This window comes from Morus notabilis, unplaced genomic scaffold (genome assembly GCF_000414095.1).
Source record: "Morus notabilis unplaced genomic scaffold, ASM41409v2 Scaffold848, whole genome shotgun sequence".
Lineage (NCBI taxonomy): Eukaryota > Viridiplantae > Streptophyta > Magnoliopsida > Rosales > Moraceae > Morus > Morus notabilis.
This window is the reverse complement of record NW_010367943.1, coordinates 442,612-469,979: the sequence shown is the minus strand read 5'-3', so window position 1 is coordinate 469,979 and position 27,368 is coordinate 442,612. Positions and strand designations below refer to the sequence as shown.

The window sequence follows — 27,368 nt, the reverse complement described above, 5'->3', positions numbered from 1 at the left end:
AAAGTCGTCATGTGCTCTTTTTTTAGCGAGAAGACCAAAACACCCTCAAAAAGAGAATTTTTTTTTAAAAAAAAAAAACCACAAACCTGAAAAAAAAAAAAAACCAAGAAAAAAACAAAACCAAACTCTTCCATCATCAACATTACTGGACAAAACCAAACTTTTTGCTATGTTCAATCTTTGATTTAAAAAAGCAGATATAAAACATGCAATATGGTAATTAGACAAATAATTAATATATGTTCTTTCAACTCCCCAGCTTCCTACTAAACGAATATGAAATAACATCCTACAAAAAAAAAATTATTTGTAATGCTCTCCATTCTTTAAACATATATACAAGGTATGCAACCAAAATTACTCATGGCTTAGCTAGAAGAGAGAGGGAGAGCACCAAGACAATGAACTTATTACTAATTTTAATTTATCTCAACGTCATATCTGTCTATTATCTATTAAAAAGAGGAAAAAACTTTAAAATATTTCCTAAATATTTTAGAATAATATATATGTCCTGACTTTTGATTAATATAAAAAAGTATTTGTCATGTTTTTAAAGGAATAAAAAAGTACTAACATTAAATTTGATCACGTAGAAAACTTGGGGTTGTTTTTTTATAATTTTGAGTTAAGGTGATTTGAGTGATGATTTTGAGTTGAGTTTGAGTTATAACTTGAGTTGAAGTTGTAAGTTGAGTTTGTGTTTCTATGTGCACATTTGAGTTATGATTTAAATTGAGAATCTTTTTGAGTTTGTGTTTGAGTTAGTCAAAACTTAAATTTGTATTTAGATAGTATTTTAAAAAAACTCAATGGTGATGAAAAATTTTAATAGTGTATATGGGTGGAGTTTTATTCGTATTTTCGTTGTGAATGCATAGAAAAAAAAATCATCTCAATCAGAATTAAAACGAAAAAGTTATGACATTTTTAAAAATAGAAAAAATATTGTTCATTAATTTGAGTTCGAGTTTCTGAACTTGAGTTGAAGGGAAAACTTGAACTCGAATTTAGCCCTAAACTCGAGTTCAAATTTTAGTTCACACTTAAATTTTATAAAAGAACATAAACTTAAATAAAATTATAACTTGAGTTCAAAATTTTTCTGAGTTTTATTACAAAAGAATAATCCCTAATCTTTGGGCTGAGAGCTAGGGCTGTAAGAAATCACCCCGAACCCGGCCGAGCCGAGCCGACCCTACTCAAAAATCACGGGTTTCTAATTTTTTATTTAATTTTTGGTTTTAATTATGCCTAACCTGCACTGCGCGGGTAGGGGCGCGGGGTGGGGTTACATGAACCTGAGGTAACCCTACCCGGCCGAACATGTTCAAAGTAGGTAAAACAATGTCCAACACTTCAAATTCTTACTTTCATAAGTTTATGGACTTTATACTTTTAAACTGTTAACTTATTTATGTTTTGGATTCACGGTTTGTGTAAAAAATGCTTGTATGCCATAGTTGTTGAATTAGGACATTTTTTATTTATATTGGAAGTGTTTAACTTTAAAGTGAGTGTTTTAATTCTTCACCTTGTATTATGCCGCAATTTTGTTGCGTAATTATTTACTACAATAGTATTTGCATATATCATTTATTGCTCATTTACTATAATAGTATTTTATCATTTAGTTGCATATAAGAGCCTCTTAAATTAAAATTAGTTTTTACCAACTCGATCCTACCCGAGGTCACCCGAAAGGTTGCGGGTTTGTAGACTTAAGAGAGTGTTGCGGCCCAAAATTTTCTCAACCCGCACTGGTCGGGTAGGCTCAATTTTTCGGCTCAACCCTATCCTACTCGGCCGATTTAAACCTCTACTAAGAGCCCAACAGAACTTCAACCATCACACTTCCTTTAAATATCTTTTCTTTTTTCTTCCAGACCGACGTTAATAAATGCGTAGTTTTATTAGAGCCTAAAAAATCACTCTTTTGTTTAATTTTTGAAAACTGATAGAATGTTAAAATAAGATTATTTTGTTTGAAAGAGGTACATAAAAATTACTTTCTTAGCTCATAACACCTAAAGCTTTCTTTTATTATTCATAAAGTGTTTCAACTCTCTAGAAAAACTTTCGATCAAAACCACAAAATAAGAATTTTTAGAAAAAAAACTCCTTTGAATATTCTGTTTAAAACTATAGCAGAGTTTAATAAGGGTTCGTTTAGTTCGTTAATTCGAGTTGAGATGTAATTTTATATGAGTCTTTTTGCTATAGTAAAAAAGTTAGATGTGATTGTTTATGAGAGTTTTTTACTGTAATAAAACTCAAATTTCTCTTGTTGAGACAAAAGTCCTCAAACTAAGAGAACTTTGTAAAGAGTTTGGCCAGCAATAAAAGTATGAGTTTCTAAATTCCCTTTTTCTTCCTCTCTGAAATTCTAAGTTCCATTCCTTATATCATAACTGTTCTTTTCTTAACTAGTATGCTCCGTGCTTGCCTCTAGTAGATGATCATGCACATCAGAAAATTTAAGCCTTAGATCTTTACTACGATCTCCATGATCATGAGTGATGAACACCTGTAGCACTAATGCTATGTTTGGTAGGAAGGAAAGAAAATAGGATAGAAAGGAAATGTGAAAGTGATGGAAAATAGTAATGATGAAAATGAAAATGATTTTCTTTTATGTTGTTTGGTATGAGAAGATGAAAAGAAAATGAGTTTACTTTCACTTGTTTGGTATTGGAAGTTAAATTAGGAGGAAAGAAAAAATCTTACTCGTAAATTACTTTTATACCCTTAAATTTTTTGCTTGGATGTTGATGGAGAAAAGGGTAATTTAGTAACTTTGCTCACTTTAATGAGTTGTCCCCATTTTTCATCTCATTTTCTACCCACTTGTGAAAAGAAAAAAAATGGTAGGACCCACATGTATTATTTTTCACTCAATTTTCTCTTCCTTTCTCTTTTCTCTCCTACTAAACAACCTATATTTTCATTTTTCCTTCCAAAATTCCTCCACCTTCTTCCTTCCTTCTACTTTTTTTTCCTACCAAACATACTATAAAAGTCAAAAATCAAGGTGGACGCATGAAATAAACGGGGCCTGAAACATTACGAATTTCATTCCAACATTTTCTATTGATTAGTAGGAATTAAGAAAATGAAATGAAGTGGAAGTTGAACTCACTTTCATAAGTTTGACCCGGTGGGAGTTTGGAAAAGTAAAAGTAGGTGAGCTAAAGGCCGTTTTATCGCTTCACATTTCCCTCCACCACCCAAACATTAACGTCTTCTGCCTCATCCTTGCCTTCTATTTCTGCGAAATTCCCCTCACCTTTACTTTTCTTGCGTAAGTGAAAAACAAAAAAAACCCAAAACCAATGAATAAAAAGTAAACAAATAAAGAAAAAAAATCCTTGTTTGCCTTTATTAGTTTTCTTTCCAAACGAATAAAGAAAAATCCGAACGAATAAAGAAAAGTCCTTGTTTGCTTTGTTTCCAAACGCGTAACATTTTTATTTTTGTCCTCTTCAAAAAAAAAAAAAAAATCTTGCTTCAGTTTATTCACGGACCTAAACCAAAAGTAATTGACAATACTAATACTATTTTATTATTATTTTGTTTAGTCTTCTTCTTCTGGAAGGTAAACGACACCAGATTCTGATCGTTTTAAGAAGGTGCAAATTCCTTCGTTCATTTCTCCAAAATTCTTTTCTCCTCTGTTCCTCTCTCTGTCTCTCTCTCTTCCGAAGATTGAACTTCAGGTTTGAAATTTGTTCTTTGATTTTTCCTGAATTGCGTTTTCTTCCTTTAATTTTCGCTATTGTCTCAGATTAAATTCGATAAATTCGAATGCGATTCCTCTTACGCGTTAATCTTATAAATGCGTCAAATTGACGAGTTTCCTTTGAGCTCGGATCAATATTGCTTCAATTTGTTGTTCATTTGCTTATGAGAAGTAATTTGATCATTTGTTTGTGAGAAGCAATTTGATTATTGGATTACCAGAAGTGATTTTAGTCATAATTGTTGCTAATCATCAGTTTAGAGGTATTAAGTTTATTAATTTCAACAATTCTATAATGCATATCTGTAATTTAATGCAGTTTTTCACTTTTCTTCTCTTCATTTCCATTTTCTCGAGAAGAAGACTCAGGTCAACATTTCTTAGAGATTTTAGTAAGCTTGACTTTGGAAATATAGTTGAATATATACGATCAATTGTCAAGAAACGGGCCTTAATTGTGCGTTGGCAACCTGTAATTATTGAAGCCAGTTTATGATAAAAAAAAATTTGAAAAAAAAAAAAAAAAAACTTAAGCTGGTTAAGCTATTAGACAAGATCATTGTAGGAGTAAATATCATTTTCTACTTTTATGACTAGTTATATATGTATTATATTTTTTTGGGCTATTATAGGCATTTGCAATGATGTAGTAGCAACTTTTGTGGCTAGTTATTTATTTAATTATTATTATTTATTAATTATTAGCATTGGTAACCTGTTATTATGGAACTGATGTGGGATCTAATAGCCTATGCACCTAACCGGTCACGTTTGCTGAATTGATTCCCTTATTTTTAAGTTTCCTATTCCTTTTAGTTGCTGATCTTCTTAATTACCTATTTACTAGTGACCCAAATTCTCTTGTTTCTTTTTCTTGTCGATGTCTATATAATAGATTCAACTACTATATTTTCTTTGCTACAAATCTAATCAATAATATTTTCTGAAGTTTATTTAGTTTTCTTTTAGTTTTTCCTGTTTAATCAAGGACCCAATTCTGCTGCACCAGGAACACTAGTTGATGGTTTTTTCAGAAAATAAAAGCTGAAGCTGTCTATAGCTACTAATTTCCACTTATGTGACTTGTTATGTATGATTTTTGCATCTTCTTCCATGTAGTCTTTGTTGTGCCGTTTCCGACTAGGCTGCTGTGATGGGGTGGGGAAATATCTATAGAAGACGCATGAAAGTTTTCACCGTGGCTTTGATAGTATACTTTGATTACAAGGTAACTTCCTGGATTGCTTCTGTCTCATTTTCCCTCTTATAAATAGAAGATTATTGCACCTCTTTTGTTTCTAATCTCCTTTCTTCTTTGTTTTTGTTTATTCTAAAAGGCTTTACAACAAAGAGAGAAATTGACAAAAAAATCTAAAAGGGCTGCTTTATGGGAAAAGGCTCACGAGCGGAATGCGAGACGCATCCTCAATTTGATAGTAGAGTTGGAAGGTTTGTGGGTAAAGCTTGGGCAGTATCTATCTACACGTGCTGATGTGCTTCCTGGGGCTTATATTAGTCTTCTCAAGCAGTTACAGGACTCTCTTCCTCCACGTCCTCTTCAAGAGGTTATCTACTCCAGTATCCGAGCTTTGCAATTTCACATAATGTAGAGATATTCATATGATTTTGCTAGTTACATATAGTGCCTGTAGTCCCTCTAATCTCTATTGGTCAGCTGAGGACTGTAATTTCTGGCTTCAATGTTCTCCTAGAGAAATCTGTTTTCTTGCCTAATTTTATGGATCTTGCTGTTTCAGATTGTATTTTTCGTTTTGAGGCATATATGCCAACTGTTAGCCAGTATTTTGTGGTTGGCATTTTAAAATTTGTCAGGGAGACGATTCATAGTGAGTCTATGAATTACTACCAAAATTTCTTTTGATAAGCATGGTCCGGTGTCAAATTTTTGTAAGTCGTTGTTTACGCTTATTTGTCTGGAATTTTGCATCAGGGCGATCCTATGTTTGTGTCTATTAGACATCATTTTGAGGTACTCAATTCACTAAATTGGTTATTTGTTTGGACAGGTTTGTCGGAGTATAGAGAAAGAGTTGGGGAAATCAATGGATGAACTGTTCTCAGAATTTGTGGAAGTTCCTTTAGCAACCGCATCAGTAAGATCCTTGGACTGTAGCAGTTGACCAAAAGATAAATATCATTTAGCTTAGAGCAGCATTCATTTGTTCTCTTTCCCAGCATTTTTTTTTCCCGAGGGAATTCATGTTACTGATGGCTAATTCATGTTTATGCAGATAGCACAAGTGCATTGTGCGATTCTGCTGAATGGTCAGGAGGTGGTTGTTAAAGTTCAACATGATGGTATCAAGACCGTTATATTAGAGGTTGGCATGCTTGGCTTCATGGTTGTTAGTGAAATAGTAAATTTAGGTTACCATATTTTGTTAGGATGAAAAGGTTATTTTGGTGATCATCTGTTGTTGGCACTTGGGTGTACTATTGTTGTACAGGACTTGAAGAATGCGAAGTCAATAGTTGACTGGATAGCATGGGCAGAGCCTCAATATGACTTTAATCCTATGATAGATGAATGGTGCAGAGAAGCTCCCAAAGAACTTGACTTCAATCATGAAGCTGGTATGCTTTTCTCTGTCTGACTTAGTGATGTAGGACCAAGATAAAGGAGAGAGAAGAATAGAATCAAGATAGAGAATAAGAACCACTAGAAAGATAGGAATAGAATCATTAGAGAGAAAATAGAGGATTTTAGTGAGAAAACAAGAACTAAATAGGAGGAAAACCACTAATCTCAATATATATTTTTTTGGTAGAAACACTAAGCTCAATATTCATTCTGCCTTCTCTGCCTTCTGCCTTCTATTTCATTACTTTAAAGCTTGTGTATCAAATAGTAATTTGACTACACCATCCTTCTCCATGGCTTGTTTGCAACTTGCAGCATCAATCCATTTTACGTTTCTTTGTTTTTGTAGAGAATACTAGAACAGTGTCCAAAAATCTTGGCTGCAAAAATAAATCTGATGAGAACGTGGGCACAAATCAAGTGGATGTTTTGATTCCGGAGGTTATTCAGGTACTATTTGCCTTACCTAATAATACTGTAGGAGTTGTAAGCCAGATTATAATTGAGCTGGAACGTAGACAAGTTGGGGTTAATCTGTGGTTTTAGAATTTGAGATTGATCTAGGTTTCTCTTTAATGTTCAAATTTTGAGAAAAGAGAATGTAGATGTGGGGCAGAACAGGAATTTAATTATAGCAGAGTGCTAATTTAACTTTATAACGGAATGTCAGTTTGTCAGAAGGTTTTGAGGATTTTCAATTTCATTTTTTTTTTCATTTTATTTTTATTTGTTTAATGTTTGTCCACATCCTAGGAGCTTAAGCTTTTGGGAAAATTTATAAACAAATGTCGTGCAATTGTTTGTCATTGAGGATGCTAAGTATTAAGAAACCATTTGAAGAAAGTAAGCCTGCAGATCTGCTCTGAAAATGGGCCCAAATTTTGGCTTTAATAAAGTTTAAGTATTTTCTTTGTTGAATAACTGAAGCATCAGTCTCTTATCAAATTAAACATTTGGTGGGGTACATCTGCATGATGACGGAGGGTTTTGCTTATATTACATTTTACCTAATCTATACTGGTATATGACTTCAATGGATTCTGTTCCTTTTCTTTCTTGGATATAATATACCAGATTTTCATTTTCATCTAAGATTTTTGTAATTATGTTACTTTCAACGACAGTCAACAGAGAAACTCCTCATTTTAGAGTATATGGATGGCATTCGTTTGAATGACTCTGAATCTCTGGAAGCTTATGGGGTTGACAAACAAAAGGTCGTTGAAGAAATCACCCGTGCATATGCCCATCAAATCTATATTGATGGATTCTTTAATGGTGACCCTCATCCCGGTAAAGGCTCCTTCTCTTCTCCACTTTATTCTCTTTTTCTCAAACTATTTTTTTTTTATCTGATTGAATCAAACTATTAGTCCAGAACATTTAGTTTCATTAAAATTCTATTAATCTTTCAAAATAATATGCGATTTTAAACTGGTTTCTTGGGTTCTTTGATACAGGTAATTTTCTTGTGAGCAAGGAACATCCACATCGCCCAATTTTACTTGATTTCGGGCTCACCAAAAAGCTGTCCAATTCTTTCAAACAAGCTCTGGCGAAGATGTTTTTAGCTTCTGCAGAGGTTTGTCCAACATTTTTACCATCTTTAAAGTAAAAACAAAGCTATTTTTTGTTCTAGATGAGTAGGTTGATGGATGGTTTATTGATTGTGGTCTTCAGACCTTGGCTTTCTAAGTCTTTGAGTAGGTGTCTTGGCATGAGACAACGATTTCTCCTTTATCTCTTTGCATCTTTCTTATTGGTCAACATATTTTACTGCTTTTCATAGACATGGGACTAGGTTAAATACATCTACTGTAACTAGAACCGAATCAATATGTATAGTTGGGTCTTACTGGTTTGACTTGCGTAACAGCAAGGGGTAGTGGCTGCTGAAACTTCTGAAACTAAAGAACATTCCTTCACTACTTATCATATGGAATCAAATGACCCTATACAATTAAATAATCTATGATACCTTTGATACTTTTATTACAGGGGGATCAAGTGGCTCTTTTGTCTGCTTTTGCGGAAATGGGACTTAAGTTGCGGTTGGATGTGCCGGAACAGGCGATGGAGGTGATAACTGTATTCTTTCGTGCGACAACTTCAGCAAAGCAGTCTCTTGTAAGTATACCCTACATCTGTGATTATGCTTTGTTTTGACTTTCCTGATACTTTTTCTCTTACCTTTTAGTCCTCTCTCGGTCCATTCATTCATTTATTTATTAATTCACTTTGACATTTATTTTTCTTTAAAGGAAACTGCTAAAGCTTTGACTGAGCAAAGAAACAAGGGCATGAAGGTTATACAGGAAAAGATGAAACTCAACCAAAGAGAGGTTAAACGTTTCAATCCTGTAAGTTCATGTCCAGCTCTTCTTGTCCACAGGTTTTCCTCTTCTTTGTTCATTTTCTGGTTTCTTCATGCTATATCTAGTAACGTCATCTTTTTTCAGATTGATGCTTTCCCTGGTGACATTGTAATATTTTCACGGGTCCTTAATCTACTTAGAGGTGTGTACTTGAACAATTTAGTAGTGAGTAGTAACATATATTATCACCTCTCTAACAATGTTCTTGTGACATGAATAATAGGTCTTTCCTCTACAATGGATGTGCGCATTGTATATCTTGACATTATGAGGCCATTTGCTGCATCCGTGTTGGAAGGGTGAGTTTGTCCTAATCCTCAATCTTGTTAGTCCACATTTATTGTTTGAATTTTCAATATATTTCTGACTGAACTCCCGTGGATGTTATCAGAAACATTGAGAAGGGACCAAAGGTCAATGATCAGTGGATCTATGACTCGCCTCTTCACTCTAATTTGGAGGCAAAGATAAGGCGACTCCTGTTGGAGCTGGGAAACAATGAAAAAATTATGGGAATCCAGGTGCGATAAGATTGCAAGTTTACAGTTGGATTTTGCAAGAAGAGATCTAACACTACTTGTCAGGGGAAAAAAAAGGCAAAAAGATGTGTTATGCAATCACCTTGAAAAGTTGTTTCTAGGAGCATTACAAAATTAATGAGTTCCCGTTCGAATCACTGTCATTGATATGCTTTGGAAAATTCCTTGCAAATTTATCTACATAGTATCAAATGTGGTAGATATTACTTTAATTACGAGTTAAATTTAAAAAAAAAAGACAATTGTCTATTTTTTTTCCTTTATTTATCTGATTGGTAATTAATTCTCTCTATTCATCTCTCTCTCTCTCTGTCTCTCTGTCTCTCTGTAGATATATATGTATCTCTCTGTTTCTTTCTATATATATATGTCGCTTATTTTCACTGAATTTTGATTTTAATCAAATACTTTATGATTATGTTAAGGTATGTGCCTACAAAGATGGAGAGGTTATCATTGACACTGTTGCTGGAGTGCTCGGTAAATATGATCCTCGTCCAGTTCAACCTGACAGTCTCTTTCCAGTTTTTTCTGTAACCAAGGCTATCACTGCGGGAATGTTGCACTGGCTGGTTGACAATGGGTATGTACATTTCTATCTTATCAAATCTGGTTGGTCTGCATTGATGTAAACTTAGTTTTCACGTCTTTGTGGCTATTTATTTCAGTGTCACTATGTCCTAGGTCGTAAAGAAATGCAATCGATGTGCCAACTAATTACTTTAGAGGTGCTTTTAACTCTTGGGGAATTTTAGACTGTTCTTTGCCTTTGCATTATTACCTAGGTGTCATGTCAATATGTGGATGCTGCGACATGTTAAATCCTCCAATGCCAGAATTCTTCTCAAACTTTGCCAAAATGATATAATCTATAATCTATTTCAGTATTTATCTCTTTTTGATTTTCTTTCTCTATATTCATTCATTCAATGCAAATCATCCCAAGTTTGGAAAATGCAATAAATTCTTTGAATTGACACTCTTCTTTTTTGCCCTGGGGGAGGGACTTTTCCAAAAGATCTCGTAAATTGAGATCAATGAGATGTGATGTTTCTTCACTTCTCTGATTGCATTTCAGTAATTGTGAAATAAAACCTTATTTGACATTCGTGATGTGGCATAAACATTGATGACCGTGTGAAATTTTGAGCTGTATAATATTCTATAAGAGTGGACCTTACAGATGTTCATCTACGTACTAAATTCATGTACTTTTATTGTTCATCAAAAAAATAGAGTTTGTTCCTGTACATGGTTATATGATATCTATAACTATATTTGTATTTTTTTTATATTTGTTTTGCAGAAAATTGAAGCTTGATGAAAATGTTGGAAATATCTGGCCAGAATTTAGATCAAATGGAAAAGATCTCGTAAAGGTCTATATCTTTTGCTTAAATCCTAACGAACTTATTTCAATAGCATTGAGATTATTAGTATGCATTTAATTGTCATGATTGTTGATTACTTATCTATTTATTTTTTAGGTTCATCATGTGCTTAATCACACATCTGGTCTGCATAATGCCATGGCAGATGTTACTAGAGAAAATCCTCTAATGCTGGCTGACTGGAATGAATGTCTTAACTGTATTGCAAATTCAGTGCCCGAGACTGAACCTGGGCAGCAACAGAAGTACCACTATCTATCGTTTGGCTGGTTATGTGGTGGAATTATTGAGGTTTAATTGCTTGCTGTTTTTTTAAATAATTTTCTCTCTCGTTTTAGCGTTCCCAGAGTAAGGAAGAGACTAAATGCCTTACTGGTATCACAATCTTTTCCATCTGTTATTAGCCCCACCATTTCCAGTGTACTAATTGCGAGTTCATGGTGAACAGCATGTGTCCGGGAAAAAATTTCAGGAGATTCTTGAAGAAGCCTTCATTCACCCCCTCCAAATTGAAGGAGAGCTATATGTCGGAATTCCTCCAGGCAAGTGTGTTAAATTGTTCTTCACTATGATACATGCTATATATAGTTTCTTTCACTGGATAGAAAGAATATATTAGCATGGCAGAAAATACTGGTAGTAATTATAAATCCGGGCTCTCATTTTCGTCATTGCCATGCATTGATTGCTCCTCTTCAGGTGTGGAGTCTCGACTTGCAGCCCTCACACTGGATGCAGATGATCTAAACAAGCTTTTTGGGATTAGCAATCGTAGTGGCCTTCCAGAAGCTTTCCAGCCTGACAGGATTGTCCAGCTTGTGACCGCACTGCCTCCTTTATTCAACATGCTTAACACTCGACGTGCTATCATACCTGCTGCTAACGGACATTGCTCAGCACGTGCACTTGCACGATATTATGCAGCCCTAGCTGACGGCGGTGTAGTTCCACCTCCACATTCCTCTTACACCAAGCCGCCACTCGGAAGCCACCCCCATATCCCTAAATTCCCAGGTAAGACGCCTACAAAGAAGAAAGCTGGCAAAAATAAGGAGCCAGCTACTGCTTCCAAGGCCAAAAACAATGGTCACGGACAAAATCCAAATCACAGCAAAGACTCTGAGAACGGTAATCATTACAGAAATCCAAGCAGTGATAGTTACACTAGGCTTGTTGGTGAGACTAGTAGTAGCAATAGAACCGACACTGGTACGACAGAAAGCGTTGTAGTATCTAATCCTCGAAGTGGCGATAAGATTTTTAGGAACCCTAGAATTCATGATGCATTCTTGGGTTCGGGTGAATATGGGAATTTGGCTAAGCCAGATGGGGAATTTGGACTGGGTTTTAAGAGGTACTACGCAAAGGATAAGTCGTTTATCGGGTTTGGGCACTCGGGGATGGGCGGGTCAACTGGATTTTGTGATGTGAAGAATAGGTTTGCCATTGCTGTGACTGTAAACAAGATGTCGTTTGGTGCTGTGACTTCAAAAATAATTCAGTTGGTTTGCTCGGAGTTGAATATTCCAGTGCCAGAGGATTATTTAAGATCAGTTGAAATTGGACCAGATGGCCAATTGAATGTAGGTAGACCTATTATTAATTGAGAAACGGGAAAATTCTCTCCCTTCACCATAATTTTTTACCTGAGATGTACCTAAATTGCAAAACTAAATTTTTTTACCTTATACCCGAAGGAAAACTGAAAACATATAGACAGTAACTGATTTACTTGTATATGCACATGTTTATACTGTATTGCTGAAAAGGAAAACTATAGAACTTAATATAGTAATTTACACCGTTCATTTTCTTCATTTGTTTCGGTTTCTTTATTTGCTTGTGTGATAAAAGATGGGAAGCGTATGTCAGGTTCAAATTTTGTTATGGAAATGTCGGACAGTGGTTTTATTGCCTAACAAAAAAAAAAAAAAAAAAAAAAAGAAAGAAAGAAAGAAAGAAAGAACTTGTGATTTGATATGCGATAGTTTTCTAACAAGAAGGGAAAAGTGCACACAATTACTATTATTATGGGGGCGAAATGCTTGTTAGACTCGGATTGATATTTTCTTTGATGTATTAATACAGGGTAAAGAGCTCCTATACTCGATGAAACGTTTCATATTTTGAGGGTCGTATCAATTCTTAACAGATTCAACGTGTCTAAAATTGAGATCAAGAGTTATATTATTTTTTTAGCACTAAAAAATAATTGATTTGATTGTTTTTTTTTTTTTTTTGTTACCGTTACCTCATTTTTTCTAGTAACTCACTAACAGCAGTCATAACAGTGAATAATATAAGTACTTGTGTCAATTATATTAATTAGTTGTAATAATGTCATCTTAAACATTGACATAAAAGAAAATAGTTGATTAAGCAAGTTCTTCAAATATCAAAATTTTCCTGAATAAAATTAGTGCTGTGATCCCACGTGATCTGGATGGGGAAGTGGTGCATGTTGGTGTTGGAGATCAAGAACAAAATATTAGTTTTTGCTACAAAAAAAACGCGTTTTCTGCACTCTCACGTGTTTTCTAAAATAGTTGGCTGAAAATGTTTCTCAATAAGTCTGATCTGGTGGAGATTTTAATAATTTCAATCATCTGATTTATCTCCACTATTTTTTATTTTATTTTAATATTACTAGTGTCTCGGCCTATGCTTCAAGGAAGGTGCATTATTTCCAATTTTAATAAGAGGGCCCTAGGGTATATGGTGATTTTCATTTCGTTTTATTATTATTATTTATTATTTTTAGAGAAAGGTATATGGTGATTCAGTGCTTTTACATGTGTCATGTGTCTGTTTTCTAATCCTAAAAGGTGCTGACTGGTGGGAATGGATTAGTGCTATGCGTGACGCATTTCAGCTCAAAAAATATAAATTACAAACAATTTAATCCTAGTGAACTTTTCATGCACAAGATAATTTCATTAATAATTGGATTCACTTTTCTTTCTTATTATTTTCTTTCGTTCTTTTCCTCCCACCTTCTAATAACAATCTAATCCAAGTTCCACATACATTAATCACCTCTTGCCAAAAAAAGAAACAAATCATAAAAATAATAATAAAAAAAAAACTAATTAAGATGGGGATCATAGCTAGCTATAAGGGAGGGAGGTTAGCATGTAAATATGTAGTAAAATATGTAGTTATATATAAAGGATAACTAAATAATGCATGCTCTGAAATGAAAGGTTTCTATGATCTGCAAAGAATATATCTTCAAGTGACGTTTTTTACTTCAGCATGTTTGCTTGCTTGCTTTCAAATTTTTTTTTTCTCTTTTGTTTTTTTTCTAAATTGTACTTTTTAGCCTTTTTTTCCTTTAATTGTACTTTTTAGCCTTTTTTTTTTGTTTCTATGATCTGCAAAGAATATATCTTCAAGTGACGTTTTTTACTTCACCATGTTTGCTTGCTTGCTTTCAAATTTTTTTTTTCTCTTTTGTTTTTTTCTAAATTGTACTTTTTAGCCTTTTTTTCCTTTAATTGTACTTTTTAGCCTTTTTTTTTTCCCTTTAATTGTATTGTAAATGTTGTTCTAATTTTTTCTTCTTCTTTTTTAAGTCTTGTATTTTCCATTGTTTTCCATTACAATATTTTTTTTTCCATTAATTTTCTCTCTAAACACCTCATTTATTATCTTTTTTTTTTACTTTCATAAATATTTCACTTGTGAATCTCTATACTCTTTACTATATATCTATACTTATAATAGAAAAAATGTATATATTTTTTCAAAATTTTTTTTCAACCATCATTATGCATATTATGAAATTGTTGATTTTCATAGAACAATAATTTCATTTAGGTTAAAATTTAAAACCTCCTAATAATTTTACACTTGTCTGTAAAAAATTTAATGACTATCAATTTTTTAGTTTGAAAAATAATTATTAGTTTGCTATATTTATTTGTGTTTATCATTATTATAAAAACATTGTTGGCATCCCTAGCATGCCATAATTTGACTTAAAAAAAGGCGAACTATTAGCATATTTATTTATTTCTTTTTAAAGAAGCAATTAAACAACATGTTTGCATTGAAACATTTTTTATCATACTTAATAATTTTAAATATTTTTAAAAAAAATGCAAATTGTAAAGTGAAAAAAAAGTATTTAATAACAGGACGTCCCTCAAGTTAGGTTACTACTTACTACTACGTACAAGCACGGATGAAAAATTGTACTTATAATATATTCAACATGGCAGATTAACAAGGACGCCCAAAATGCCAAAATTTAGCCTAGAATAAACTTTCTTGTAAATATATAAGAACTAAAGTAGCTTTTCTTTTCCCAGTAATCAGCATATTAAAATAAGCTTATATATTCCACAGATACATTATGTGTATACATTGCACTAGCGACCCAATATTTATATTCAATTGATAAATTTCCAGCTTCGGAATCTTAGAAATCAATCATATAAATTAAAATAACTCTAATTATTTGGATGGCATACCAGAAATTTAAATGAACAACAAGGGCATTATATCATGATACCTACTATAAAAATGTAAATTTACGCCACTATGTGACATATTGTACATATCTCTCATAGTGTGATCTCTTTCACTAGACGAAACATTTTTCTCCCAAGAAAATCCATCCAAATTCTCATCCGCCAAATGGGTATCACTGAAACATGCTCAAGATTATTAGGAGACTTGGTGCACGCCATTGGAGGATCTTCAAGATCGATGATGATCGGCTCGGAAACTCACACCCTTGATGAACAAAACCACCAAGCCTGCAAACGACAAAAAGCAGGCAAAGTTGACGACTCAATGGCAAGAGCTCTCATCACCGTTTTTGGCATGCAAAACGACGGAAGAATACACAAGGAGAAGGCTAGGAAAGTTGTGGAGAAGCTCGGTTTGATACGTGTGGAGGAGGCGGAGGTTTATGACGACAAGTCCTCCGCGCAGGGGTTTGACTTGCCAGGAGACTATGATGGTGTGGAGGAAGTGCCTGTGGAGGAAGTACTTGATGGAGAAGAATTAATGGAGAATAGTTCAAAAAGAAGTGAGTTGCTTCATCAAGCTTTCAAGATCTTTGATGAGAATGGCAATGGATTTATAGAGGCGGTGGAGTTGAAGAGGGTTTTGGAGTGCTTGGGGTTGGATTGTGGGTGGGGCATGGATGAGATTGAGAAGATGTTGAGAGTTGTGGATTTGAATTTGGATGGGAAGGTTGATTTTGGTGAGTTTGAGTTCATGATGGGAATGAATTCTCATTCTTAAATATGTTGTTGTCTTTTTTAGTGCTAGAAATAATGAGTTAATTTGTTTGTTTGGTTTTTTTTCCTCTCAATCAATAATCCATTGTGGTAATTTTACATTCATTATGGGTCCAATAATATTTTTCAAACTCGAACATTTTTGTGATCTAAATTGGTTCATTACAGAATCATTAATAACTTAAACCATAAATAGTTATTTCCCCCGTTTTCTTCTGCTTCCAAATTAACACCATTACTATCTCTGCTAAATTTACTTATTAATGAGGCATATTTTATGAAAGATTATTATTTGCAAGTAATTACTCCACTAAATTTATGCAAACTGATGCATGAACGTAGGACTAATTCAAACAATCTCTGGTATTTTGCAAATTATAATGATATAGTTGGATGATATTTTTTCAAATAATGAGGTATCCAATTAGATTAGAGAAAAACGTAAATATTAATATGACATAGTTCTAAACTATAGGATACCAGGAAGGATATTTTCTTTTTTGTTTAAATTATTTATCTAAGATCATGCAATGTATTAAGATATTTGAACCGAGATTTTTGTTGATCACTCTAATATTCTTTTTTTTTTGTATAAATTTTATTGCGATGATTTTATCACCATTAAAGTGCAATATTATTAGATGAAAACCATTTTTGCTCCAGCCTAATAGTCTCAGAGTTTGAAATTATAGGTTTATTTTGTTTTATACATTATAGCATGATACTGAAGTAGACTTATAATACATTCAAACTATAAAAGCAGAAAGGTCTACTCTATTTCTTCTTTTTTCTTTTTGCCATTGTTTCTTTTTCCTTCTTAGATATATATAGTTTTGATAAAAAATTTGTTGTAACCTGATATGATCAATGCCCAATTTTCTAGACCATTTGTATAAATTACCTTTCACATTCTAGCTATGTATAAAGGCAACATGCATCCTTTGTTCATAAATATTCCTTGATGATTTGACATATTTAAAAGCTACATCACCTTATTTCGTTTTATTTTTGTTTTTACCCTTAATTTAGCAAGCTGGTGTGTTCCAATGCACATCCCAGATTAAAGTTCCAACTACAAGACGCGGTTTCTCGACTGTCACGTCATGTGTGTGTGTGTGTATATATATATATATATACACACACTATATATGTGTGTATTTCAGAAACTATAAAATATTTAATTGTCACGGTTGGCAGAAGCCAGCACGATTTTTTCTACTTGCAAAATCAGTTACATTGTTAATTATTCATACAAAAATCAAAATTGTGTAGGAAATAGGGGACAAACGAGATACCGATGAGTTAATGATGTTTTGGTTACACAGACAGTGATGCTTATGACGTGACAATGCAACTTCAAATAAATACACACATAATATACATATATATTTAACTAGTGTTTCTTTTAAAGTAGAATTAATATTGTTATATCCTTATTGGAACGTTGGAATTATTACCGATGATAGATTCGATGTGTTAGGTCCATTTTTATCGCTAGTGTCAGAGAAAGTGTTATAACACTTTACTATAATACTGTTTTAATAAAAAATCTGAAATTAAATCAGCAAAATAGCAATGTAGAAAAATAATGCAAAAACATAAAGGACACCAGAAAATGATATCGTAATTCGGTGCGCACACCTACATCTGCGAGGCCACGCCCAAACAGTGATCAATTCACTAAGTTTAAAAGATTACAAATGACCGAACGGTCTTACACACTCAACGACTCCCTCCTTGACAATGTCGCCGTTGTCTAGAATCTCCTTAGGAAGCTTGATCAGTGAGCACCACTCGACTTGACGGTTTCCTCCCAAAACTAAAGGAATCTTCTCCCGAAGAACCAACTCGAAAGTGTTCTAACAATTCGTCGCAACACATCAAACGACACTTAACATTACAATCTCATTATGACATTAACAAAATCATCTTTTCAATTTTCAGCCCTCTCTCTGTTTCAAAAATAACACCTCACTACACGTTCTGCCATTTTCCCCCTCATTCAACCTGCCTCAAGCCTTAAGATCACCAACAATTAATTTTCCAAAAGTCCACTCTTGATTTTTAGCAATCAAGTCCTTTGATTTGCAGCCAATAAACATGACAGCAAGACTTTCTTTAAGAGGACCACCAATTTACAAAGCCAGTCAATCTTACAACTAATTTGCCAAAAAAAAGTCAACACAAAATGCACTAACAATCTCCCCCTTTGGCTATTTTTGACAAAATTAACATTACTAACAAAAAGAACCTATTACAAGATAAAAGATAAAATCCAACTAAAGGGGTTAGTTGAGTTAAAAGTCACCCTTTTTTTGACAAAATACAGCCAAAGTTAAAAATAATACTAATAGAAAAACTTTTTAGAAGCTGTTGTCGCAGAAAGTGTTGTAACACCAGATGGAACACTCGGTATAACACTTTCCTGCAAATCACATTCCAATTCATTGATTTCTGCAACTTGCTTCCCCTGAGTCCTCTACGAGTCTTACTCCCCCTGAATATAATATTCTTCCATGCATATTGCTTTTATCATCTATCAAAAGCTTGGAGTGACCATTACCATAATACTTAGAGTTAGTAGTACATGCTTTAAAAGAAGTGCAAGCCCTATGACACCTTAAATCAGATTTTCTTACCCAAACATGTCTAGGAAATTTATTTTACACATCAATCTTTGCTTTAGGTGTCCTTGTTGAGTTTACGAAATTTGGTGGATTCATGAGCATACCTCTCTTCAAAGCATTCAAATACTTGTAGCATCTTGGTCTTATATGGCCAGTTAAACCGCATTAATGACATATGGGAACAAACTTTTTACGTCGTGGGGGTAAGATAATACCTTTCTTACTGAGGATAGTCCGAGATTCAGGAGCGAGTGTCTCCTTCACAAACACTGTCTTGGATGTTGAACATTCACCAGTGTATCTAAGTCCATGACGCTCACAACTAGCTTTTCCCACAGAGAGAATATGATCAAGTTTGGTGGTGCCGGAATTCATCATTTTAAGTGACTTTTGAGTGTGCTCCAATTCTACCCTTGTGTCTAGCAGCTTTTTCTCATTTTTAGCAACTTGAAATTCATAGTTTACGGTAGCCCTCTTAAGCACATCCTTCTTTTTAACAAGCTCATCAACTCGCTCCCATAGAGACTTATTCATTTCACACATTTTAACTCATTTGTTGAACATGGTCTTATAAGCTTCCTATATGTTATCAATAGTCAACTCCTTGCCATCACTGTTACTCTCAGAATCTGAAAAATCTCCTTTAGTTTCGCTGTTCACAAATTCTGTTTCGGCATTTGTTGTAACACTGTCTGCGACACCTTTTGTAACACTATCTGCAGAAACGTCCATATCAGCATAAACATTGAAAGCAACATAGTTGCTCACATATTCGTCATCTTCTTGACTGCCTTCTGACTCTTCATCACTCCAAGTTACATTAAACGACTTCTTCTTCTTCTTCTTGAGGGTATTGGCGCATTCGGATTGAATATGTCCATATCCGTCGCACTCTCAGCATTAAATACCTTTGTTCTTTGTCTTCAATTCTATGCTATTTGCTGCAGATTTACTCTTTTAAAAATTGCTGGAGTTTCCATTTCTTGAATTCTCATTCTTCCTATTGACCTTCTTCTTCACATTGTTGAATTTCTTCGACAACCTTGTTATGGACTGAGCCAAGTCTTCTTCATCATCAGAATCAACTTCGGCTTGAAAGGCAATGCTTTTCTCCTTATTTCCTTTCTTGTTTTCATCCAGATTCATCTCAAAAGTGTGCCAAGAACCCATTAGATCATCAAGTTTCATTGTTTGGACATCATTGGCTTCCTCGATAGCTGTCACCTTGTAAGCAAACCTCTGTGGAAGAGACCTCAAGGCATTCCTCACAATTTTCTCCTCTGATATTTTCTCTCCAAAGGAAAATGCCTCATTAGCAATATCACACAATTTTGAATTAAACTCAGAAATTGTTTCATCTTCTTGCATTCGAAGATTCTCAAACCTTGTAGTAAGGATTTGAAGTTTAGAGAGTCTCACGGCATCCGTACCTTCATGTGCCATTTGCAATGTCTTCCATGCATCCTTGGCTGTTTCACGTTGAAATGAGCTTGAATTGGTTCACATCTACCCCGTTGAAGATAGCATTCAGCGCTTTAGAATTGTTGCTCGCCAACTTGTCATCTTCGGTTAACCAAGTAGTTTTAGGCTTCAATATCTCCTTTCCTTTAAAATCCTTTGTAACTGGATGCTCCCAACCAGTCAAGACAGCTCTCCATGCCTTTTCATCAATAGCTTTGATGAATGCCTTCATATGTGCTTTCCAATATGAGTAGTTGGAACCGTCTAGGAGGGGAGGACGCGAAACTGAACCGCCTTCTTTCAAAAAATCCATAGCTACTGTAACAGACCAGTTCCCAAAATCTCACCAAGCAAACGGTTAGTGACCCGCTCTGATACCAATTGTTAGGTCTGTTTTTGTCGCTGGTGTCACGGAGAGTGTTATAACACTTTACTGTAATACTGTTTTAACAGAAAATCTGAAATTAAACAAGCAAAACAGAGATGCAGGATAATAATGCATAAACATAAAGGACACCAGAAAATGATATCACAGTTCGGTGCACACACCTATATCTGCGGGGCCATGCCCATACAGTGATCAATCCACTAAGTTTAAAAGATTACAAAGGACCGAACGATCTTACACACTCAACGACTTCCTCCTTGACAATGTCGTCGTTGCCTAGAATCTCCTTAGGAAGCTTGATCAGCGAGCACCACTAAACTTAACGGTTTCCTCCCAAAACTAAAGGAATCTTCTCCCGAAGAACCAACTCGAAAGTGTTCTAATAATTCGTCGCAACACATCAAACAACACTTAACATTACAATCTCATTATGACATGAACAAAATCATCTTTTCAGTTTTCAGCCCTCTCTCTATTTTAAAAACAGCACCTCACTACACGTTTTGTCATTTTCTCCCTCATTCAACCTACCTCATGCCTCAAGATCACCAACAATTAATTCTCCAAAAGTCCACTCTTGATTTTCAGTAATCAAGCCATTTGATTTGCAGCCAATAAACATGACAGCAAGACTTTCTTTAAGAGGACCACCAATTTACAAAGCCAGCCAATCTTACAACTAATTTGTCAAAAATAAGCCAATACAAAATGCACTAACAAGATGTTTGAGCTCAAATTGCTTTACCAATGATCAATAAGATTCAAAAATCGAAAATCTGGCCCTTGGGCTTTTATGATATATCATTCCTCTGTTCTCAGTTCTTAATCTCACATTTCGATAATCCTTCTCACGAGTGAGGGAGATCCTTAGCTAAGAATTTCTCTCTCCAATAGGATTTATTTGTTTCGTTTCTTCTTTTTTCTGGCTTTAGTATTTCCATAATGAATAAAAATAGATGTTCATTTAGATCTCATTTTCTAGCGATGGTCACGAGTTCCGTCTACTCATATCTTAATATGGTTATAGTAACTTGTTTATGTCATCATTTTTGTGTGGTGCTGTTTTTTTTTTGTTTTTTTGTTTTTGTTAATTTGTATTATTTGAGTGTCATATCTAGAAAAAAGAATGTAGGCATGTGAAGATCGACATCGGCAACATGTTCGTTATTGCATCAATAAGAAGAGCCTACGCTGGAGATGAAGGGCATTTTGAAATTGCTGAAGATTTATTTGTTGAGGATTTCGATTTTGCCTCTTTTACAGAGTTTTATGTGACGTCAATTAGAAAGAGTGCACGAGAAAACCTCCTTATTCTTTGATCGAAATAATGAGTCGAGTCACTAGGCTGTTTTGTTTATTATAATAGATCATTTGTTACATATTTTGGTTTTTCTACAAGATCTATGATTGCAATATTTGTTCGAGTTGAATGAAATTATTGTTCTTTTTAAACAAAAATCAGAATAAGGTTTTTTTTTTTTAATCTACTTAGAATCTTTGCTGCTCTTAGATAAGGAGAGAATCATAAAAGATCAAACAGAGTTAATTGACAGAAATATCATGATCAACTTCCAACAAATAAAACGTTTGTGAGAAGATGCAATAAGCTCATAATCTTATAGCTTTTCTACTACAACAGAAAGTTCTTATACTTCACACAGGAGGGGGGGAAAAAAAAAAGCTAGAAACACTTCAGAAACTAACAACAATGACAAAAACAAGAAAAACACCAAAAGCTACAAACTAATAAACAACACATGAGGATTAACAGTCTAAATTGGCATATGCATTTGCCATTATTCCTCTTTCCTATTGCCAAATTTCTGAGACACTGCTAACAGCATCACTCAACATCCCGGCAGTGATATTGGGAGAAGAAAAATTGGGGTTTCCAAGTCCAAGCAGGGATGGATTTTGACCCGACACAGCGATTCCCGCATAGGGATTGTCCTGATGATCAGCGTGGACGGTGATGGTCGGCGAGACACTCACTGTACGGTGAAGATTTGGACGGTTGAAGTGTTGTGGTGTGCTATTCAGATGACTTTGAATTAGTTGATTCAAGCAGCTTGAAGTTAAGGAGCCTCGAGCAACCATGTCTTCAGCTAACTTCACCTGAAATGATCATAACATTAATTTTCGATTTCGATGCTCGAATTTAGAATTGGCATTACACCATTTTTCCAATAAATTCCTTCTTATGATGGTTAAATATGTAATCTTTGTTTGATTGTTGATCGATTTCATATCTGATACTAAAATGAACATTCTTCTTCAAACGTTGGCAACTAGAACTAGAAGGAAAAGAAGCATCTAATCAACAATACCTTGGCTCTCATAGCTTCCACATCAGATCTAAGCACTCGGTTAGTTGTATCAGCATCACGGTATTGCTGAGTAGTGTCTGTAAACTGCTTATACAAAGATGAATTTTCTCCTCTAAGTTGCTCAACCTGAAGAAATAACAACAAAATTCAACTCACAAGCATTCTAAGAAAAAGAAGAAGAAACAAGGAAAATACCTCTAACTACACACAAACACACAGGCAAAGCCACACATTCTCGAGGAGGCGACCGTGCCACCTGAATTTTTTCCTTTTAATTTTGTAGGTATATTTTGTTAAAATTGATTGCCTTCTGTAAAATTTTTAAATTATATATATCAGCTCCTACTAATTTAGTTTTCCGATTCCGCCTGCGTGTGTTAATCACCAAAAATGTTCAATTAATTAGTACCTGAAACTCAAGATCTGCCAAATGGGCCTGTTTTCTTCTTCTTGATCGCCGAGCAGACTCGCGATTTGAAACCATCCTGAAACAATCATGACAATAACTCAGCAAGATTAATATTCATAATAATTTGTAATAACTAGTATGAAATATGGTACAAATTTAATGTCATGCAGTACAAACATATTTTTATCTTGGTCCTAGTTCGAAAAATTAGCAATGAACAAAATGAGTAGTTTTATTATTAATGAACCTTCTAATTCGTTTAATATCAGTAGGGTCTGTGCTCTGTTCACAGGGTCCAGCTTCAATCTCAACATCATCATCTGATTGTTCATGGGAGGAACCACTTGAAGCCCCTCTTGTTTGTAATTCATCATCTCCGCCTTTTGATTTATTGGCTGATATTGGACTTCCAACTGAAAATTTTCCATATCATTAAAATAAATTAATCAGAGAAAGGAAAAAGAAAAAAGAAAAATTACTAATAAGCTAGCAAGAGAAATGCGTTCACTGATTCTTCACAAAATAAATAAGATGAAAATACTAGGTATTATTACCAATGATGGTCAGAGTTCACGTACGGATACGATCTATTTAAAAACTTGCGGTGATGATCATTAGTAGTAATAGATATATAACACTACCTTATCGAGATATGACACGACATGACACGACCGTAAGAACAAAAATAAGGAGATGTCGATTAGTGTCTCATCTTAGAACATACCACAAATTGATGATTGGGAATCTATGGTTGCTGAGACGCAGGAATTCTTGGGTGTGAGATTTTGAGAGCAGAGAATGGTTTCTGTGAGTCCAGCACTGCTTGAGTAGCAATTCATAATTTCCTGCAATTAATTAGGAAAATAGCACAAGTATGATTATCGCCAATATCTATGTGCATATATAGTGGATCATCTTTTAGAGGCAGCATTATTACGCCAAAAGTTGCAGGAGGGATTAGTTTTTTTTTTTTTTTTTTTTTTTTTTAAATAAGAAAATAGATCATATATAAACAAGTTTAGTAGTAATATATATATATATATATATATATATATTGTTGGCTCAATTTTTCTAGACATGTTGAAAATTATTCTGCTTATAAGTCTGAATTGACCAGAGTAATTATATATATTTAATTTGATTTGATTTTTTCAAAAGTTTCAAACACATTGAAAATAATTTCACATTTTTTGTTGTTTTCTAAAACTGACAAAATCTAGTCATTAATTTGAAATATAACAAAAAAAAAATGTAAAAATTTTACAAATAAAAGAATTAAAATTACTATTGGGTGGGGTGGTTTAGGGGGAGATCTCAGGCTCAAATCTTGTGAACAGTTAGCTTGTATAAAAAAAAATTACCATTGGTAAGTATTGGGTAATTTTATAGCATGAAACATGAAAATCATTATAATTATTACGTGATTTTGCTAATCCTAAAATATTCTTAAAGATTTCTATATTTAGATTTCAGTACTCTTATAAATATATATATATATATATATGTATATGCCATCTAGTATAATTTTTACTAATGTTTGTTTCCTCCCACCAAAAATGCATTTCTCTGTGTTTTCCCAACCAAAAAAAAAAAAAAAAAAAAAAAAAAAAACCGTCACATAAGTGATCAGTCCATAAGTCCGCGCCATCATGATTTGTCGGATATCAATTTTCTACGTTGGCTCAAAAAATCCGATAACGCTTATCGACATGGCTTGCACGTTTGTCACCAACCACTCGTTAATTAGATAGTTTTTTTCCCCCCCTTTTAATTAGATCTTCTTCTTTCTTGAAAATTGACATGAATTAGTGTTAAAATTGCACGTGTCACACATGACGTATCCGAGGAATTATTCGTTTATTTTCATTGATATATATGTCTTACTACCTTATAAAACATCGATATTTATTTCATGTTCCAAATTCGAGGTTTTAGAAAATAAAAATAAAAATAAAAGAAGGACGTTAACGAGTGATATTCAGTATTTGGCCGCTAAGTAATCTATAATAGTTGAGAAAAAAAAACCTAATAATAACAGTATCACATCAAAATACCAACTCATCTGTTTCTCTACCGTTTACTTAAAAAATCTAGTTTATATTACCGAAACAAAAGTTGCGGTAGATGCAATATTTTATAAGATATATGTAGTTTATAAATTAAGCACTGCTTTTAGATGCAATATTTAGTTCATGTACTAAGAGAGAATTTTAATTTAGGGATGCATAATCATAAGATAACAAAATCAAAACTATCCTTATAAAGTAACACTTTATTTATTCATTTATTTATTTGTACTTCTAAAAAGTGAAAATTGAATGATGATTTGTTCGAGAGAATCTTCACATTTTCCTTTTCACTTTTTAAGAACTCACACGAAAAGGTTCAAGTGTTACCAAATAGGATAATAAATAGATAAAATCAAGTAATTACATGTGGCCCGACTATAAACAACAAACCCCACATACATTATTGTTGACGTTGCTGTTTACGCTAGCTAATTACTTAACCAATTTATAAAGCTTTACTACTTTATCAGAAAAATAAATAAATAAACCCACACGACTTCTATATATATAATAGTATTTAACATGGTTCAATTGTGAAATATTTATAGAGATTTTTTTTGGTCGAATAAAACCGCCTGAATTTAACAAGTAAAAATAAAAGTTGTAACTGTAATATAACATTTATTTTAAAAATCTTAAGAACATAGTAATAACGAGTCTCGTAATATAGATCGTGGTCCATTTTTTATTAGCTTTGATACCCTAGATGCCTTTTGGATACAAGATGAGCTCTATCTCTAAAACCTATCTTCTAATATACATTTTTAATTTCCTTCCAAAAAAATATATTTTTAATTAGCGTGTAATGTTAAACATCATTAATATCTCTTAAGATTTTTCTTTATTTCATGCAGAAAAAATATATAACAATGTTATAAAATATCGGTGGTATAGATAAACTTAATTTCTATTAGTAGTTGATTAATTAACACCAAATTACCATACTAGTTTGCAATATTGCGTAAATTTCTTTATTGGTATATTGCTATATAAAATAAAAATATATAATGTCAAGACGTACGTGGTATCCTTTAAGAATGCTTTATCAATATTTATATTAATTTTCATAAACTAAGAGGATATTTGTTTACTGTATTCATTTATGATTTTGAATCACGATTCATGATTTTTTACAATATTTTTCTTTTAAAAAAAATACACGTAAAACGAAAATAATTCTGATTCATAATTATGAATACACGAACCAAGCATCCACTAATTAAGTGTACGTAGCTAGCTAATGAAGCATCTGTGTATGCTAGGTTTGCCACGTCCGTGCAATAGAGTGAGAAAGATGAGAGAGAGAGAGAGGTGGATCATGAACTAACCCGATTTTTGAAAGCAAAGCTAAAATCATCGCCGAAAAATCCATCCGTCTTGGAGAAATTATTAACTGATCTGCTCTTCTCATCATGATAAGTAATCTTCTCGTTAATCCCGTTATTATTATTAGTATTGTTGTTGTTGCTGTTGTTGTTGTTGTTACTGTTGGTCCAAACGACGTCGTTGCCGATCTTGACGAACTCCGCCAGAGCCAACTCCGACGCGCTTCGCTTCATCATCGTTTGGACGTCGCTCGTCCCGGCCACACTGCAGTAGAACGACGTCGTCTGAGGGATGACGTGGCCTCCCGGTTTCCGCTCCATTTCGCCCAAACCCTGCTACTAAATCCGGTGGAGATTAGCGCAATAGTGGACGTGGCCTCCCGGTTTCCGCTCCATTTCGCCCAAACCCTGCTACTAAAGCCGGTGGAGATTAGCGCAATAGTGAGAGAGAGAGAGAAAGAGAGAGAGAGGAGAGAGAGTGTGTAAAAGAGGGAAGTGCGAGGAAAGATGGTGAAGTATTAATAGGAAGAGCAAAAGAAAGAACCCGGTTTGTTTTTATGAAAGGGAAAAAAAAAAAAAAAAAAAAAAAGAAAAAGAAAAGGTGGGCCGCCGTGGGCGGCACATGAAGTTAAAAAAAAGAAAAAAAAAGGGATTTGATAATACGTGATTACAAAATTGCCCTTTAAGAGCCCTTGGAATTACAAGGCTTACTTTGTGGTGTTGGGTGATGATTCCGGGTGTGGATGGTAATTTTGGAACTCCGGGTTCTTGGCGACGAAGGAATGTGTTTTTATTAATATTTTATTATTGTACGTTTATGGCAAGTGGTGGGTTGTTTTTGTGTTTGGTTTGTTGTGGTAATTA

The 27,368-nt window shown here is 33.8% G+C and overlaps 3 protein-coding genes across 4 annotated transcripts; 2 read left to right on the top strand and 1 right to left on the bottom strand.

The window, feature by feature from the left end:
- The first annotated feature begins 3,530 nt into the window (after positions 1 to 3,530).
- On the top strand, positions 3,531 to 12,674 carry LOC21402807. Its single transcript, XM_024175889.1, has 19 exons — positions 3,531 to 3,716; positions 4,859 to 4,967; positions 5,077 to 5,304; positions 5,767 to 5,853; positions 5,992 to 6,081; positions 6,208 to 6,334; positions 6,691 to 6,791; positions 7,466 to 7,634; positions 7,802 to 7,923; positions 8,340 to 8,468; positions 8,603 to 8,701; positions 8,801 to 8,858; positions 8,940 to 9,015; positions 9,108 to 9,237; positions 9,681 to 9,838; positions 10,562 to 10,634; positions 10,743 to 10,937; positions 11,095 to 11,188; positions 11,346 to 12,674. The coding sequence occupies exons 2-19, from the start codon at positions 4,893 to 4,895 to the stop codon at positions 12,251 to 12,253; spliced, it is 2,919 nt and encodes a 972-aa protein (XP_024031657.1). The 5' UTR covers positions 3,531 to 3,716; positions 4,859 to 4,892; the 3' UTR covers positions 12,254 to 12,674.
- A 2,613-nt stretch (positions 12,675 to 15,287) lies between these two features.
- On the top strand, positions 15,288 to 15,902 carry LOC21402806 (probable calcium-binding protein CML43). The gene has a single exon (XM_010113848.1). The coding sequence runs from the start codon at positions 15,288 to 15,290 to the stop codon at positions 15,900 to 15,902; it is 615 nt and encodes a 204-aa protein (XP_010112150.1).
- Positions 15,903 to 21,993: 6,091 nt separating this feature from the next.
- LOC21402805 (basic leucine zipper 9) lies at positions 21,994 to 26,971 on the bottom strand. 2 transcript variants are annotated; one of them, XM_024175907.1, is made up of 7 exons: positions 26,882 to 26,971; positions 26,508 to 26,806; positions 23,835 to 23,955; positions 23,358 to 23,523; positions 23,111 to 23,186; positions 22,702 to 22,827; positions 21,994 to 22,489 (listed from the first exon to the last, which is right to left on the bottom strand). In XM_024175907.1, exons 1-7 carry the CDS (start codon positions 26,898 to 26,900, stop codon positions 22,184 to 22,186), a joined length of 1,113 nt encoding a protein of 370 aa, XP_024031675.1. In that variant the 5' UTR covers positions 26,901 to 26,971; the 3' UTR covers positions 21,994 to 22,183. The 2 variants fall into 2 exon arrangements, with proteins under 2 accessions (XP_024031675.1, XP_010112149.1); XM_010113847.2 differs by lacking the exon at positions 26,882 to 26,971 and having other exon boundaries at positions 21,995 to 22,489; positions 26,508 to 26,867.
- Between the last annotated feature and the right edge of the window lie 397 nt (positions 26,972 to 27,368).